General features: G+C 48.9%; 1 protein-coding gene across 1 annotated transcript in view; it reads left to right on the plus strand.

The window, feature by feature from the left end:
* The window catches only part of CAMK2G (calcium/calmodulin dependent protein kinase II gamma), a 59,305-nt gene that overhangs the window by 16,312 nt on the left and 28,143 nt on the right, over nucleotides 1–14,850 (plus strand). The window contains exons 6-12 of the mRNA XM_023737722.1: nucleotides 8,045–8,099; nucleotides 9,160–9,225; nucleotides 11,694–11,766; nucleotides 11,918–12,020; nucleotides 12,460–12,543; nucleotides 12,968–13,062; nucleotides 13,715–13,837. Of these exons, the coding sequence (XP_023593490.1) occupies nucleotides 8,045–8,099; nucleotides 9,160–9,225; nucleotides 11,694–11,766; nucleotides 11,918–12,020; nucleotides 12,460–12,543; nucleotides 12,968–13,062; nucleotides 13,715–13,837 (599 nt within the window). The remainder of the gene's footprint in view (nucleotides 1–8,044; nucleotides 8,100–9,159; nucleotides 9,226–11,693; nucleotides 11,767–11,917; nucleotides 12,021–12,459; nucleotides 12,544–12,967; nucleotides 13,063–13,714; nucleotides 13,838–14,850) is intronic.

The raw sequence follows: 14,850 nt of genomic DNA on the forward strand, positions 1-14,850 counted from the left end.
CCACTCCTGGATCCTGAGGGATGCTGGGCTGGGGCCCTGCCCCAGGGTCAAGGGCAGGGAGAGGGAAGGGTGAGTCAGGACTGTGACCTGGGAGAGCTGACTGGCTGGGCTCTCTGGCTTCTGGTGGGAATGAGGGCTCCAGGAGATGGGTCCAGTGGGCAGAGGCAGGGTTGTCATGGATCGTGACCTGGCTTGTGGCAGGAGAGGAGGCCATTGGTGCCCTTCAGTCACTATTCCTCTCCTCTCTTCTGCTGCCCTGTCCTTCAGAGTGGTGGCCCTTTTGACTCTGGCCTCTTTAACTCCATCCTGTAGGGCTACAAGTGAACCAACCCGAGGCTGGCACAGGATTGCAGAGGCTGAGAGCAGAGAGTGCACCGTCAGCCTCTGGCTGTCAGGTTCAGAGGGCCTTGAGTTTAGAAGGGGTACTTGTTGCAAGGAGTCCCTGCGTAGTGCAGGCAGTTAACGTGCTTGGCTGCTAACCAAAAGGTTGGAAGTTTGAGTCCACCAGAGGCAGCTCAGAAGAAAGACCTGGCAATCTGCTTCTGAAAAATCAGCCGTTGAACACTTTGTGGAGCACAGTCCTACTCTGACACACAAGGGGTCACCATGAGTTGGACTTGACATGATGGCAACTGGTTCTTTGGTGCAAGGGGTGAGGCACACCCGTTGCCTCCCTAAGAGATTCTGTACCAGGAGTTAAATGCCTGTTGGTTATGAGGTTGCTGAACTCAGAACAGCCCTGGGAGAGTAGCCAGAGGTGGGGAGTTGAGAGGAGGCAGCGCTGTGGTGCTGATAGTCGGAAGTCTGAGTGGAGTGTGTTCTACCTGTGATCTGCCTGCTCCCTGCTCTAAATCCCTCTAATGAATAGACTCTGTCTTCTTTCGTGCTGAGCGGCCCCAGGAGTTTCGATCAGTCTAGCATTGTGGTTTAAAGCAGCACTTCTCAAACTTTAATGTGCGTGTGAATCACCTAGGGATCAGGTTAAAATTCCAGTTCGGTAGGTCTGAGGTGGAACCTGGGATTCTGCATGTCCAGCAGTGTCTAAATGATGCTGACGATGCTGCTGGTCGGTCCATGGATCAAACTTGTAGGAACAAAGGTCTGTGGTAGGGGCTTTGGTGTCATAGCCACCCAGCTTGAATCTGGGATTTGCTGGTTAGTCGCTGCGACCTCTAGCCTGTTATTTAACCTGCCTATACCTCTGTTTCCTCATCTGTGACCGCTTCCTGGAGTCGTGAGAGGATTCAGCGAACAAAGGAGGGCTGGGATGTGGAGATTCCAACTCCTGGAAGCGATCTCCCCCAGACCTGTCCAACTCAGCTCACAAGTTAACTCAGACCAGGCTGCCATTTGCCTTGGGTCCAGGGCCCATTAAGCTAACAGTGAGCACGTTCAGCTACTAACCAAAAGGTTGGAGGTGTGAGTCCACCCAGAGGTGCCTTGGAAGAAGACTTGGTGATCTACTTCCAAAAAATCAGCCATTGAAAACCCTGTGGAGCATAGTTCTTCTACTCTGACACACATGGCGTCCCTATGAGTCAGAGTCTTCTCAGTGGCAACTGTTTTTTTTTGTTTGTTTGTTTGTTTTTAATGTAGCAAAAACAGTTGCAAAGAAAAAGAAGGAAACATTGAATCATAACTGCAGCTCCTAAATCCCCATCCTCAGTCTCCCACCTGCCCATCCTGGCGAGGAGACCGCCTTCCTACTGTATTTTTGCTGCAGACTTTTTTTTTATAGACTTGGTTTTTTAGAACAGTTTCCGGTTTACAGAAAAATTGTGCAGCAAGTATAAAGCGTTGCTATGTACCTTCTCTCTCCCGTGTGTTTTTCACCTATTAACACTCTGCTTTCTTGTGGTACTTTTGTTACAGTTGATGAACCAATATTGATAGTTTTTTTAAAAAATATTTTATGGTGTTTTAGGTGAAAGTTTGCATAGCAAATTAGGTTCCACTTAACATTTTTTATACAACTTATTCCATGACATTGGTTAGATTTTTTACAATGTGTCAACATTCTCATTTTCCATTCTTTTTGTTCTGTTTCCATTAATCTGGCTTCCCTGCCCTTTCTTAGCTTCTCGTCTTTGTTTTAGGGTAAACCGTTGACTGTTTCATCTCATAAAGTTGATTATTCCAGGGAGCACAGTAATTCACGGGTGATACTGTTTATTTTATTCACCAGTCTGTTATTTGGATGAAAGGTGACCTTCTGGAGTGGCTTCAGTTCCAGGTTCGAAGGGTGTCTTAGGGTGATAGTCACGGGAGTTCCCCTAGTCTCTACTGGCCTTTTTGAGGAATTTGAGTTTTGGTCTACGTTTTTCTCCCTTTCTAACCAGGAGCTTCTGTTGTGTCCCTGGTCAGAACGGTTGGTAGTGGTAGTCGAGCACCATCTAGTTCTTCTGGTCTCAGGCTAGATGAGGCCGTGGTTCATATGGGCTATTAGTCCTGTGGACTAGTTTCTTCTTTGAGTCTTTGGTTTCCTTCATTCTCTTTTGTTCCAGATGAGTAGAGACCGATAGTTGTGTCTTAGATGGCCACTTGCAAGTTTTTAAGACCCCAGATGCTACTCACCAAACATTATCTTTATGAACTATGCTGTGCCAGTTGACCAAGTGGTCCCATGAGACTGTGGTCCCAAGCCCTCAAACCCAGTAATCCAGTCCCACGAGGTATTTGGTTATGTCTAGGAAGTATCTGTAACTGTGCCCCCTATGTGGTTTACTATATATTTGATTATATATGCAGCGATCATGAACATGTATACGCATAAGTCTACAGATACATCTGTAAATGCACACCCATATACTCATATGTGTCTTCCTATATACATATACACAGATGTCTACCTGTGAGACCACACACATATTTTTTTGATTGTTATTGTGGTTGCAAAATTGTATGTTACAGCATTTACCAAAATTGTCCTTTATTCTTGCGTACTTCTTAGTGACTTCATTTATCTCAGTCAAATTCTGCAGACTTCACCCACATTGGGTATTGCTTTTTCCATCACCAAAAATAACAGTGTCTACTATCTAGAAAGTGATTCCACTTCCCTCCCCCTTCAATCCCTGGTAACCGTCAAAGAATGTTGTTTTCTGTGAGTGTACGTATTCTTGACTTTTTGTAAAAGTTAGACCATAAAATATTTGCCCTTTTGTGATTGACTTATTTCACCCAGCATAATGTCCTCCAGAATCATCTAGGTTATATTTCTAAACTTTTGAGGAAGCACCATATTGTTTTCCATAGTGGTTGTACCATTTTACAATCCCACCAGCAATGTGTAAGAGAGTTCCATTCCTCCCACAACCTCACAACCATTTGTTGTTTTCTGTTTTTTTTTTTTTAATCATTGCTGTTTTTGCAAGGGTGAGATGGTATCTTCTTGTAGTTTTGATTTGCATCTCTCTAATGGCTAATGACCATGAGTGTCTTTTCATGTATTTGTTAGCGGCCTGAGTGTCCTCTTTGGTGAAGTGTCTGTTCATGTCCTTTGCCCCTTTTTTGATTGGATTGTTTGTCTTTTTGTTATTGAGGTGTTGAAGTGATTCATTATTATTAACTAAAATCCATGGTGTGCATTAGGGTTCACTCTTTTCTGGGTTTTGACAAACGCATAATGTCATGTGTCCACCGTCCAGTAAGCTGCAGACACTTTTAACAGTGACACTTTTTTCCGTGCTTTTTCCACAAAGATTTGTTAGTTAAAATGTGGAATATTGTTGGTTGAAAATAGCTACAATGTTTGGGTTATGACTTTATCAGTCCCTAAACGTATAGAACATCAAGAAAAGGTATTTAGGTGTCTTAGCATATCCTTCCTTCCTTCCCCAGTTTTTAAAGAACAATAATTAAGTTTATTGCAGAAATGCAAAAAATACTTCATTTGCCCAGATCTTTCTGTTCTCTAGACTTTGCCTGGCCCTCCTTGACCTTGGTGACCCCTCTCTTTAACGTGGAATGGGCTGAACATCAGATTATCGTATTCCACACATTCATATCACCCTTCACTTCTACTTCATAGCCCTCAACACAATTGTGGTTTTAGTTAAATATTAGTGTGAAGATAGTGGTGGTTCAATGGTAGAATTCTTGTCTTCCATGCAGGAGACTTGGGTTCTATTTCTGACCAATGCATCTCATGCACAGCCACGAGTCTTGTCAGTGGAGATGTGCATGTTGCTACGACGCTGAACGGGTTTCAGCGGAGCTTCCAGACTAAGATGGATTAGAAAGAGAGGCTTGGCAAACTGCTTCTGAAAATCAGTCAGTGAAAACCCTAGGGATCACAATGGTCCAATTCGCAACTAATCATCTGATGGCGCAGGACCCAGCAGCGTTTCGTTCCGTTGCATATGGGGTCAACGTGAGTCAGGATCCCAGCTCGACAGCAGTAAGAACAACAAGATTTGTGTAACTGCAGGTCTAGAGCCTGTCTTCTCCATTCTCCTGGAAGCTCCATGGTGGCAGGACCGTGCCTGTAGCCCGTAGCCTGCTTCATGCTTCGTAGCATGTAGACATGCCATGTCTGCAGTCATGCTACTTCAGCGTAGGTCCCTAAGAAGCAGTTGTGGAAGGAGCGAATTTGCGGGAGTCACAGTGTCCAGTGCTAATGGGGACAGATTGGAGCCCCTTTGCCTAGGAGGATTCTGTAATGTCAAGGATTTTGGCAGCGGCTTGCCTTGGCTTCAGGTCCCAGTTCTGCCACTGGGTGTGATCTTGGCCAACTTTCTCTTTGAGCCCCTATCTGCTCTCTGTCAGATGCAAGCAATAGTAGTACCCACTCAGCAGAGTTAATGCAAGGGTTAAATAAAACACTGCATATAAAGCGCTTGGCACAATGCCTGGCACATAGAAACAGCTCAAATAAGAGTTGGTTATTATAATTTTGATGGTTATTATCAAGAATCTGCTAGGTAGGGACTTAGAATGGTGCAGTCAAGTTTCTGCTCTTGTCCCCAGGTCCCTCTTCATTCTCTTTACAAATTCAAATGAAAATAACGCTGCAGTCTTATTCAGATATGGGCACTCCCCTGCACTCCTCTGTGCCTTGGTGGGTACCTTGCTTGGCAGCACACATCAAAGCTGTGCTCTGGGCTGGGTGGCCTGGAAGGATTAGCTTCCTTTGCTGCACCTTCTCTTCTAATTCCCAGCTCCCCGGGCCTCCTCCCACCTACGCTCTGTGTGTGGCCTTCCTGGAGAAGGACCAACAAGGGTGTTTCTTTTAGCCAGTGTCTCCATGTCTGGGCATAGGCATGGGTGCCTGCGCTTTTTGCCCTGTTGTCAGCCCTGCTGTGCTGGGGTGGGGTGGGGCAGGCCTGGGGGGTCCGGGTAAGGCCAGGCTGGGGGCCAGGCCCGGGCAGGGCTGGGCAGCTGAACTTCCAGGAACGGTTGTTAACACCGTACCTGCTATCCTATTAGCTGCCTGTCCTGTGGCTATTAGTCACCTTCCTAATGAAGCCAGTCTTCAGCTTCTGGGACAGCTGATTTCCAGGGGATTATTTGTGTTACACACTTTAATGCTTTTTAATAGCAAATTTTTAATTAAACGTAAAGGCCTTTTGGAAGCAAGGGAGCAGCAGCTGCAGCAGGACTCGGCATGAGGCACCAAGTGAGACCAGAGAGGCAGGATGTGGAGGGAGGGTGCAGGGCTGCATGGCGGTTCGGTTGCGCGTGGTGGGCTGGTTTGGATGGGAGGAGCAGGAGTCTGGCTGTCGCTCCTTCCATCTGCCCTAAAAGCCCACTCCGTCATCTGCAGGCCTAGAAAAGTGTGAGCTTGCTTACCTGAGGGTAGGGGAGAACTATTTGAGGAGCAGGGGTATTAGGAAAGGAGCTGCCCTGCTTTGACCATACCAGTAAATCATAGAAATGCTGAGTTTGGGGTGGAATTGTGGGATTGAGTAAGCAGATCGGCTCAAATAAGGTAGGCAACATGAAGTATAAACAGTCTTTAGGACCTGGTTCCAGCCCTGGCAGGCCTCTGATTCCTCATTTGGCAGGCAAGAAACAACACAGGGTTATAGAGATGGGAAGTGCCTCCAGTTGCAAGGGCCATGGTGGGAGGTGGTGCATCTGACAACAGGAACAGAGCTGCTGGTCGGTATGGTTGGCAGTCCCAGCCTGCCAAGGGAGAGACGCGGTGATTTCTTTGTATCCAAGAACTTCACCAGTTGGGTTGGTGTCTGGCCATTCCTTAAGTGCTCCTGAACCTCCGAGGATTTGGAGCAAGGGTCAAACAGAGGGAGCCCTTTGGAACAGAAGTCAAGAAAGTTCAGGTGAGGGAAGTGACAGCACAGTGGGGACAGTTGGCGAAGGCATCCGAGCACTGGGTTGTATTTGCATTAGATGATGCTCAGGGGTTGGCATTTAACCCAGAGGGGGCTTTGCAGGCAAGAGCTTGAAGAGGAGACCTCAGGAGACATTAGGTTGGTGTTTTGCCCAAGAGCTCTGGGGACAGGGAGCTTGCCAGCCTTTTCTTGCCGTTGGTGAATGGTTCTAGTCTCCTCCCCGTGGTGCCCTTCTGGGCAGTCTGTCATGCTGTCGTGGGCACATTCATGAGCGGTCTCTCCCGGCTTTGTTGCTTCGTTGCCTGGGTGTGTGGGCTGCCCCACATTTCTTATAGGAAGCAGTCTTTGTGTTAGAGAGATATGGGTTCACGCTGCGACCCACCATATAGAAGTCCTTCGACCTTTGGGAATGTGCTTTATGCCTGTAAGCCTCCAATTTCCTCATCTGTGTAATGGGAGTAGCTCTCATCTCAGTGTGGTCATCAGAATAATAACCTCCTTGGGGCAGGGGCTCTGTCTGCCCCTCCTGAATCTTGCCACCCAGCCCAGAGTCCAGCACACAGTAGGCATTCAATAAATGCTTGTGGAATCTGTAATTTATGTAAAGAGCCCAACACAGGGCCTGGCACATAGTAAGCACTGAATAAATGTAACTTTCCATTGCTTTTCTTGTTGCCTGACTATGTGTCTTTGCTTCCCAGGCTCACCATCCAGCCCCCCGTCACCCTCGCGTCACATGCCAGGCCCTGCCTTTCCAGCTTGTTCCTTTCCCTTTAATTCTCCTGTGCACTTCTTTTTTTTTTTTTTTTTTTTCATTTGAACTATTTTTAAGTGTTTGATTCAGTGATGTTAATTACATTCACTATGTTGTGCTACCACCACCATCCATTTCCAAAAATTTTTCATCACCCGAAACAGAAACTCCATGCCGCTTAAGCAGCACCTCCCCATTCGTTTCTTCCCCCAGCTGCTGGTAACCACTAATAAACTTTGATCTCTGTGTAGTTGCTTATTCTAGATATCTTAAGGAAGTGGGATCATAGAATACTTGTCCCTTTGTGTCTGACTTATTTTACTCAGTGTAATGTTCTCAGGGTTCATCCATGTTGTAGCTTGTATTAGAACTTCATTTCTCTTTATGACTAACTGACATTCTATCATATAGATATACCACCTTTTGTTGATCCATTGATCTCTTGATGGACATTTGGGTTGTTTGCACCTTTTGGCTATTGTGAATAGTGCTACAATGAGCATTGGTGCCCACGTATCTGCTTGAGTGCCTGCTTTTGTCTTCGGGGTTTATCCCTAGGAGTGGAGTTAGTCTCCCGCTCGCGTTTACTTTCCTGAGGGAGCTCTCAGCTTTCTGTCTTGTTGCTCTTCATCACACATCTCTCCTTCCCACTGAGACACCAGGTGTTTCACTGTCATGGGTCATTATCCCAGGACACCTTCCGGAGGACTAGTTTTTGCATTTCTTCGTTTTGTCTTACTTCTTAGCCACGATGCTTGTCTCTTGCCTGTGTCTGAGGCGGTCTGAGGTGGTGGCGAGAGACGGGGGGAATGGGAGTCTGGGTGCATCCCTCCCTGGCCGTGTAACCTTGGACTTGGGGAGTGTTGGCATGTTGCTACTTCTCACGACTCCTTCAGTGAGGCCGACAGGCCTGGGTGGGGGTGGGCTGCTCAAGAGGAGAAATAGGATTTCTGCATTTTCTCTCTGTTAATCTCTGTCCCCCTCTCCTCTCTTGCAGTGCGCCTCCATGACAGTATTTCTGAAGAAGGGTTTCATTACCTCGTGTTTGACCTGTAAGTGCCACTTTCTGAGGGTGTGGGGGCCTTTCCCTCCAGCTGGCTCAAGATGAAGGCTTGGAAAGAGGCCTGAGCTGGGTCTGCAGCCTGGGCTGAGAAGCCCCTTGCCTAAGGGAAGGATTTGATTTTGAACTTCCTGGTAATGGGGTGCGTTGCTTGCCCAAAGCCCCTGAGGGGGGTCTCCTTGCTCCCTCAGTGTCTCCCTGGGGCTCAGAATCCCCACAGTGGCCTTGCTTTAGCATTTCTGTTCTGCACTACACGTTCTGCAGATACTTTTGTCTTGTTTCTTGGTGTGTTAACTTAGTGGAATTAGAGAGCACAGCTCTTCGCGTGACCTTAAAAATTCTGGGAAACTGAAGGTCGCTTTTATTAGTCATAAACTGGACTCTGCTTGGTCTCTCCTCCACTTTGGATGTGGTTTAATATCTTAAAACGGCTCTTCACCTCCTGGAAACTCCTCCCCAGTATTTTCAGGGTTGGGTGTCTGTGTCCTTGATCTCGTTATTCTTCAACTTTAGTTGTCCTCCATGGCAGCCAGAGGTTAGTATCCACATCGGCCTCAAAGAACAGCTATTACTTTCTGCTTAAAGAAAAACCAACCAAACCTGTTACTGTCGAGTCGCTTCCGGCTCATCGCAACTCTATAGGACAGAGTAGAACTGCCCCATGGGGTTTCCCAGGAGTGGCTGGTGGATTCAGACTGCTGACTTTTTGGTTAGCAGCTGAGCTCTTAACCACTGTGCCACCAGGGCTCCCTACTTTCTGCATAGGCTGGTTATTTTCTCTTAGATCACCATGTCTTCATGTCTGCCTGAGTATCAGGTAATCTGTAGGTTGCAGAAGAAGAAATGTCCAGAAGGAAGGGGGGCCCGTGGTACCCTATGGCGGGGCCCCATGTGATTGAAGGATCAAGTGTGTTCTGGGCTCTCAGATGAAATGTGTGTTGAGTTGGGGTTTCTCTAAGAGGTGTTCTGCGATGTGACTGTTACCCGGTTGGGCGCTGGGGTTGGCCACCTGGCCCTCGCCTCCTCTGACCCTCCTCCTCGGTTGGTTGTAGTGTTACCGGCGGAGAGCTGTTTGAAGACATCGTGGCCAGAGAGTACTACAGTGAAGCTGATGCCAGGTGAGGCAAGAGGCCACCTCGGGTTTGATGAGGCTCTAGTTCAAGTGTACATCTAGGGTTTGGGATTGAAATAAACCTTGGCCTCCTCGGGGGACCAGGCATGGTGCCTATCTGAGTAGTCCGTGGGGAAGATTAGAAGAACTCTCGTCTGGAGGAAGACTACAGAGCTGGACCAGGGTTGCATTCTGGGGCCGTATTAGAAGTTATAGTTCAGCACTCCCAGATCAGTTTTATACAAAGCTCTTACAAGGTTCTTTATCCTGTCACCCCTAGAAATTCCTTTTCTTTGCATTCCTGTATATTCCTGAGCAAATCTAAGGTCCCTCCCTGCCCCCCTCTCTTTCCTTTGACAAGTCCTAGTGGCACAAAACCCTATGGAGCAGTTCTACTCTGTACATATATGGTGTCACTGTGAGTCGGAGCCAACTCAATGGCAACTCACAACAGTATGTACAAGGCCCTGAGCTGAGGAGCTGGGGATGACCCAGAGATGGAGAAAACATGGTTTCTGTCATGAGGAGTGTAGACCTCTGGGTTAGTGGTCCATCCAGAATCTTCTCAGAAATTCTAGCCTCCTCTGTCACCTTGTCTCTTGACTACACCCCACAGCCCACAGCCTCCCTGGAAGCCCTGGCAGCTCCTCCACGCGACACAACAGAATTCTCCCATCCACAGCTCTCAAGTGCTGGTTTGGCCTGCCTTTCCCGCCTCGGCTCCTCCCCCGGTCCCAGCTTTTCTCTGAGGGTGATGTCCTTACAACCTGGTTTTGATCATCCTGCCTACAGCTTATCTGGCTTATGTGCAGCTCTGGCTGCCTCTGGAGAGTGGGGGAGTGCAGCTTCCTCACGAATTTCTCAACCCTGAGAGACCAGTGTTTGCTGATCAACTTCAGATGCTTCAGCCTCAGGAAAAATTCTCAAGTGGGGAGATGAATTCCAGTGCCAGCAGGGGAGGACCAAGCCAGGGGCGGGAGGAGGCAGGAGAAGGCTGCAGGAGGCGGTGATAGCTCAGGGCCCCTGGGGGGGGGGTGGTGACTGTACCAGTGGGCTTGGCCTGGCCCTGCTGGGACACTTCGCATTTTTGCCATTTTTGGCCAGAAGGCTCTCTCTGCTAGCCCGGCTCTGTTCTAATTATACATTTCTGTGGTGACTTGCCTCTTCGGCCCAGTCTAAAAGTCTCTCTGGCCCACTCTTTGGCTGTGTCCTGTGAGGAGGTCTGAGCCTCAACCCTCAGGGGCCCCATAAGACCCCTCTGCTCTTGTGGGAGCCCCAGCATCAGATTTTAGAGAAAGGAATAGTAAGTCCATACCACCTGGCCCAGTACACGTGGACACCCTGCCTGCCTGCTCCGTGTCCCCTGCAGCTCCTGACGACTGCAGCCCCACTCTCTAGGCCAGGTTTCTCAGCCTCGGCACTGTTGACACTCTGGACTGGATAATTCTTTGTTGTGGGGGCGTCCTGTGCATTTTAGGATGTTTAGCAGCATCCCTGGTCTACCCACTTGACGCCAGTGGCACCTCCCACCACCCCTAGACATGAAAACTAGAGCTGTCTCTAGACATTGCCAACTGTCTGGGGCAGGGGGAGCAAAATCCTTGTCTACTCCCCCCACCACCCCCACCTCACTTAAAAACCACTTCTCTATAGACTTCCAGCGCTGACTGCTGGGAGTTTGAACTGCACACATAACAGAGTGGTTTGCACTGCACACATAACAGAGTGGTTTGCAAGGTGGACGACCTGATTCAAGAATCAGCCCTTGAATATGTGTCTAGGGTTAGTTTGTCTTTTTTCTATGCAAAAACATTATCAGAAATGCTCCTCTTGTACCCTGTTTGGACCCCTCTTAAGTACATCGTTTCTCAAAGGTGTCTGTACGTATTTTATCTGTTTTATCTCCCCTCCTGGATGATAAACTTCAAGTCAGGCACTGGGTCTGATTTGTCTTCGTATCTTGTGTTCCAAACTCAATGCCTTATAGGGTGCCAGTAAATATTTAAAGGAACCAATGAGTGCACCCACCCCCAAAACAGCATAGGTGCCTTAATTGGACTCTGCTTCCCTAGTTGCCGCCACAAGCCTCTTCTTCAAGAACAAAGTTGTTGTTGGGGAAAAGAGAAATAAGGAAGGGCTTGGATGATCTCCTCCTTCTCATGAGTGTGGAGTGTCCCCTGATGTCTTGGAAACTAACTGGTTGTGTTGGGCATCCACAGTCAACAGGAGGCAGGGTGAGACCCCATTCTAGTCTCTCTGCCGTTGCCTAGCAGGTGACCCTGGACAAGCCACTTAATCTACCTGAGCCTTAGTTTCCTCATCTGTAAAATGAAGTTGAACTAGGTGGTGTCCAAGGTCCCTTCTAGCTCATCGTTCAACGATCCCCTGTGAACCTGTGACCCAGGGTTACAGCATGTGGTTGTGAGTGGGTGGTTTAACCCTGCACTGATATTTCTTTTCCTTCTGCTTTCTCAGCCACTGTATACATCAGATTCTGGAGAGTGTTAACCACATCCATCAGCATGACATTGTCCACCGGGACCTGAAGGTACTACCCAGGTGCCCCCCTTGCCTCCTGCTTATGGTGCGTTGGCGCCACCTTGTGCCATATATTGGTACTGCGTGGGCCCAAACTAGGCTCCCTCCGGGCCTGGGCCCCAGGGTGGATGCCTCACAAGATTCTCTCTGTTCTTGTGTAGCCGGAGAACCTGCTGCTGGCAAGTAAATGTAAGGGTGCCGCTGTCAAGCTGGCTGATTTTGGCCTAGCCATCGAAGTGCAGGGAGAGCAGCAGGCTTGGTTTGGTAAGGGTGACCCTGTCTTCCTGGAATGCAGCCCCCGCCCTTCCTCCTCTTCCTGATTAGCCTTTCTCTTGCGGAACTAGAAGCCAGACCCTCAATGGTCCTGGCCTCCTCAGAGACTGGAGGGTTTGGGGAGGGTGCAGAGATCCCTCCTGGTCCGACGTGACTCAGTACAGTGAGTCTAGCTGTCATCAGCACTGTGGCTCTGCGTTCTTGCTACCTCTTGGGGGGCATTGGAAGTTCTTGGAAGGCATGTGGACTTGCGCTCTAATTGGGATGCCGGGCAATACAAGAGGCCCAGCCTGCATCTGTTGCTGCCCATGTGCTGAGAGCTTATAAGCAAAAGCAGCAAGAGGGAAAACGGAGTTGGGGAATTTACTGATGGGGATTTAACGAGCAGGAAAGTGGATTCATTGTGCCTCTGCCCTCTCTTCTGCTACAGGTTTTGCTGGCACCCCAGGTTACTTGTCCCCTGAGGTCTTGAGGAAAGATCCCTATGGAAAACCGGTGGATATCTGGGCCTGTGGTAAGCCCATTCCACACACTCAGCTTTTCAGTGTTAAGGGCCCTTGACTTTGGTAATGACGAGAAAGAGGCATCACTATTCCTTGCGGGGCCCATGAGTGATCATGTGAGATCATGGTGTTTGCTCCCATGCCCCTGGGTTGGCTGATCCCATCACACCCCCTCCCCAAGGGCTTCTGGATTTTGCTTCATCCTTCTTGGAGAGGGGTTTGCCTGTGCCCTAGAGGATGGGTTGTGCTTGAATGACTCCCTGAAGTGACTCAGGGACATGGGTCATGGAGCACAGCAGGAGGTCAGCTGGCTCCCATTTCTAATTCTGGTTTGGCCCTTGATTTTCTGGGTGGCTCTGAGCCCTGTGTGGCATTTCTTGGTTCCTCAGGGGAATAGGTGACTGACCCTAGTGACCTATGTGTTCTGTCTCGTAGGGGTCATCCTGTATATCCTCCTGGTGGGATACCCTCCCTTCTGGGACGAGGATCAGCACAAGCTGTATCAGCAGATCAAGGCTGGAGCCTATGATGTAAGGACGGGTTCACTGGGGAGCTGAGCCACCAAGCTGGAAAGGGCAGAACTTCTGCCCCTTGGGCTCTGTCCAAGAGAAGGGACACTGTGTTTAGTGTGTGACGTGATACGGGGAGTATCAAGGGACTCTGAGGACCCAGGGAGGGGCATACAGGGCTCAGTTCTTGCCACCCCTGTCCCAGGGAGCAACTTTTTTGCACAACCAATAAAAATAAGGAGCCTGCTGAAAGCCCTTTTGATCTGTTATCTGCAAAGAATGGAGGGGCAGTGTGGTGTACTGAGAGACAGCCCAGCAGGATGTAGGGAAGAGAAGTCTGGAGGCCACTGCACTGCAGTGGGACATTGGGCACATCACAGAGCCCCTGTTTCCCCCTGCATAGAGAGATGGGGTTGAGGCAGAAGATGCCAGAGGCCCCTTCCGGCTCTGCTGTATGTTCTGGCATTCTAACGTGATTGTTCTGTTTTCTCTTCCCAGTCTTTAAGTTGATCTAAGCTCTAATATTCTCAGGGCTTCTTCAGCTCGCTGCAGGGCAGCTTTAGGTGCCACAGGGGGTCCTGGTAACAGGCATTGGGGTGAAGACAGAGCCGGCCTTTCAGGGTGTGAGGCTTGCACACTTCATATCCCTCCTCCCCCTGTTCATTCTCCTTAGTTTCCATCACCAGAGTGGGACACGGTGACTCCTGAAGCCAAGAACTTGATCAACCAGATGCTGACCATAAACCCAGCAAAGCGCATCACAGCTGATCAGGCTCTCAAGCACCCATGGGTCTGTGTAAGTGTCTTTGTCTGGGGTCGGGGGGAATCCGGGATGCCAACCTTCGCTATGCCCTCAGTACTTTCCTTTTTACAGCATGGGATCCTTCTAGGTTCTGAGGGAGGACCCAGCAGAGAGGAAGCAGGACTGGGTGGGGCCCAGGGTCAATAGGTGTCACCAGGAAGGACTCGGAGGGCAATGGGGCTAACAGGTCTCTACCTGCCTCTTTGCTACTCGCTGTTCAGGTTATGATTTCATTCTGTTCTGAATGAGGGCTTAGGCTGACAGAAAGAACGTGGCAGAACCCAAAATGCATTCCCAAGCTCAGGGTGCATACCCAGCTCTCAACTCTCATACAGCCCTAATGGCCATGTGACCAAGACCCAGCAAATAAACAGAAGGGCCTCTGAGCAACTCAAAAGAGCATCCCTAGGGTCGGCCCAGCTTCTGAATTCCCAGGAGAGCCCCTAGGCTGTCAGTGCAGGTTGACATACTCTGTTTCCATGTACGATTCTGTGAAGCTGACATACCTGCTTGCAAACAAGAGGGTCTGCTACAGTTAGGCATCCTGACAACCAGGACGTCTTCGCTTATTTGTCCTTGTCCGTGTTTATTGAATGCCTCTCTGGTATTGGTTACCTTGCCGGGTGCTGGAGATATAAAGATGAATGAGGTGTGGTCACTGCTCTCAAAGATCTCAGAGATTATCTGAGGAAACAGACGCTCAGACAGATAATGCCTCTACAATGTGGCAAGTACATAAAATCTAATGAGAGCATAGGATCACCCACTGTCCCTGGTGGGGAATGGGATTACTGAAGGCTGCATGGAGAGGGTGACCTCTGACATGATTCTTTTTTATTTATGTATTTATTTTTATTGTACTTTAGATGAAGGTTTACAGAACAAACTAGCTTTTCATTAAACAGTCAGTACATATATTGTTTTATGACATTGATTACCAACCCCACCACATGTCAGCACTCTCCCTTCTTGACTTTGGGTTCCCCATTACCAGCTTTCCTGTTCCC

This window comes from Trichechus manatus, unplaced genomic scaffold, assembly GCF_000243295.1.
Source record: "Trichechus manatus latirostris isolate Lorelei unplaced genomic scaffold, TriManLat1.0 scaffold00106, whole genome shotgun sequence".
NCBI classification, from domain to species: domain Eukaryota; kingdom Metazoa; phylum Chordata; class Mammalia; order Sirenia; family Trichechidae; genus Trichechus; species Trichechus manatus.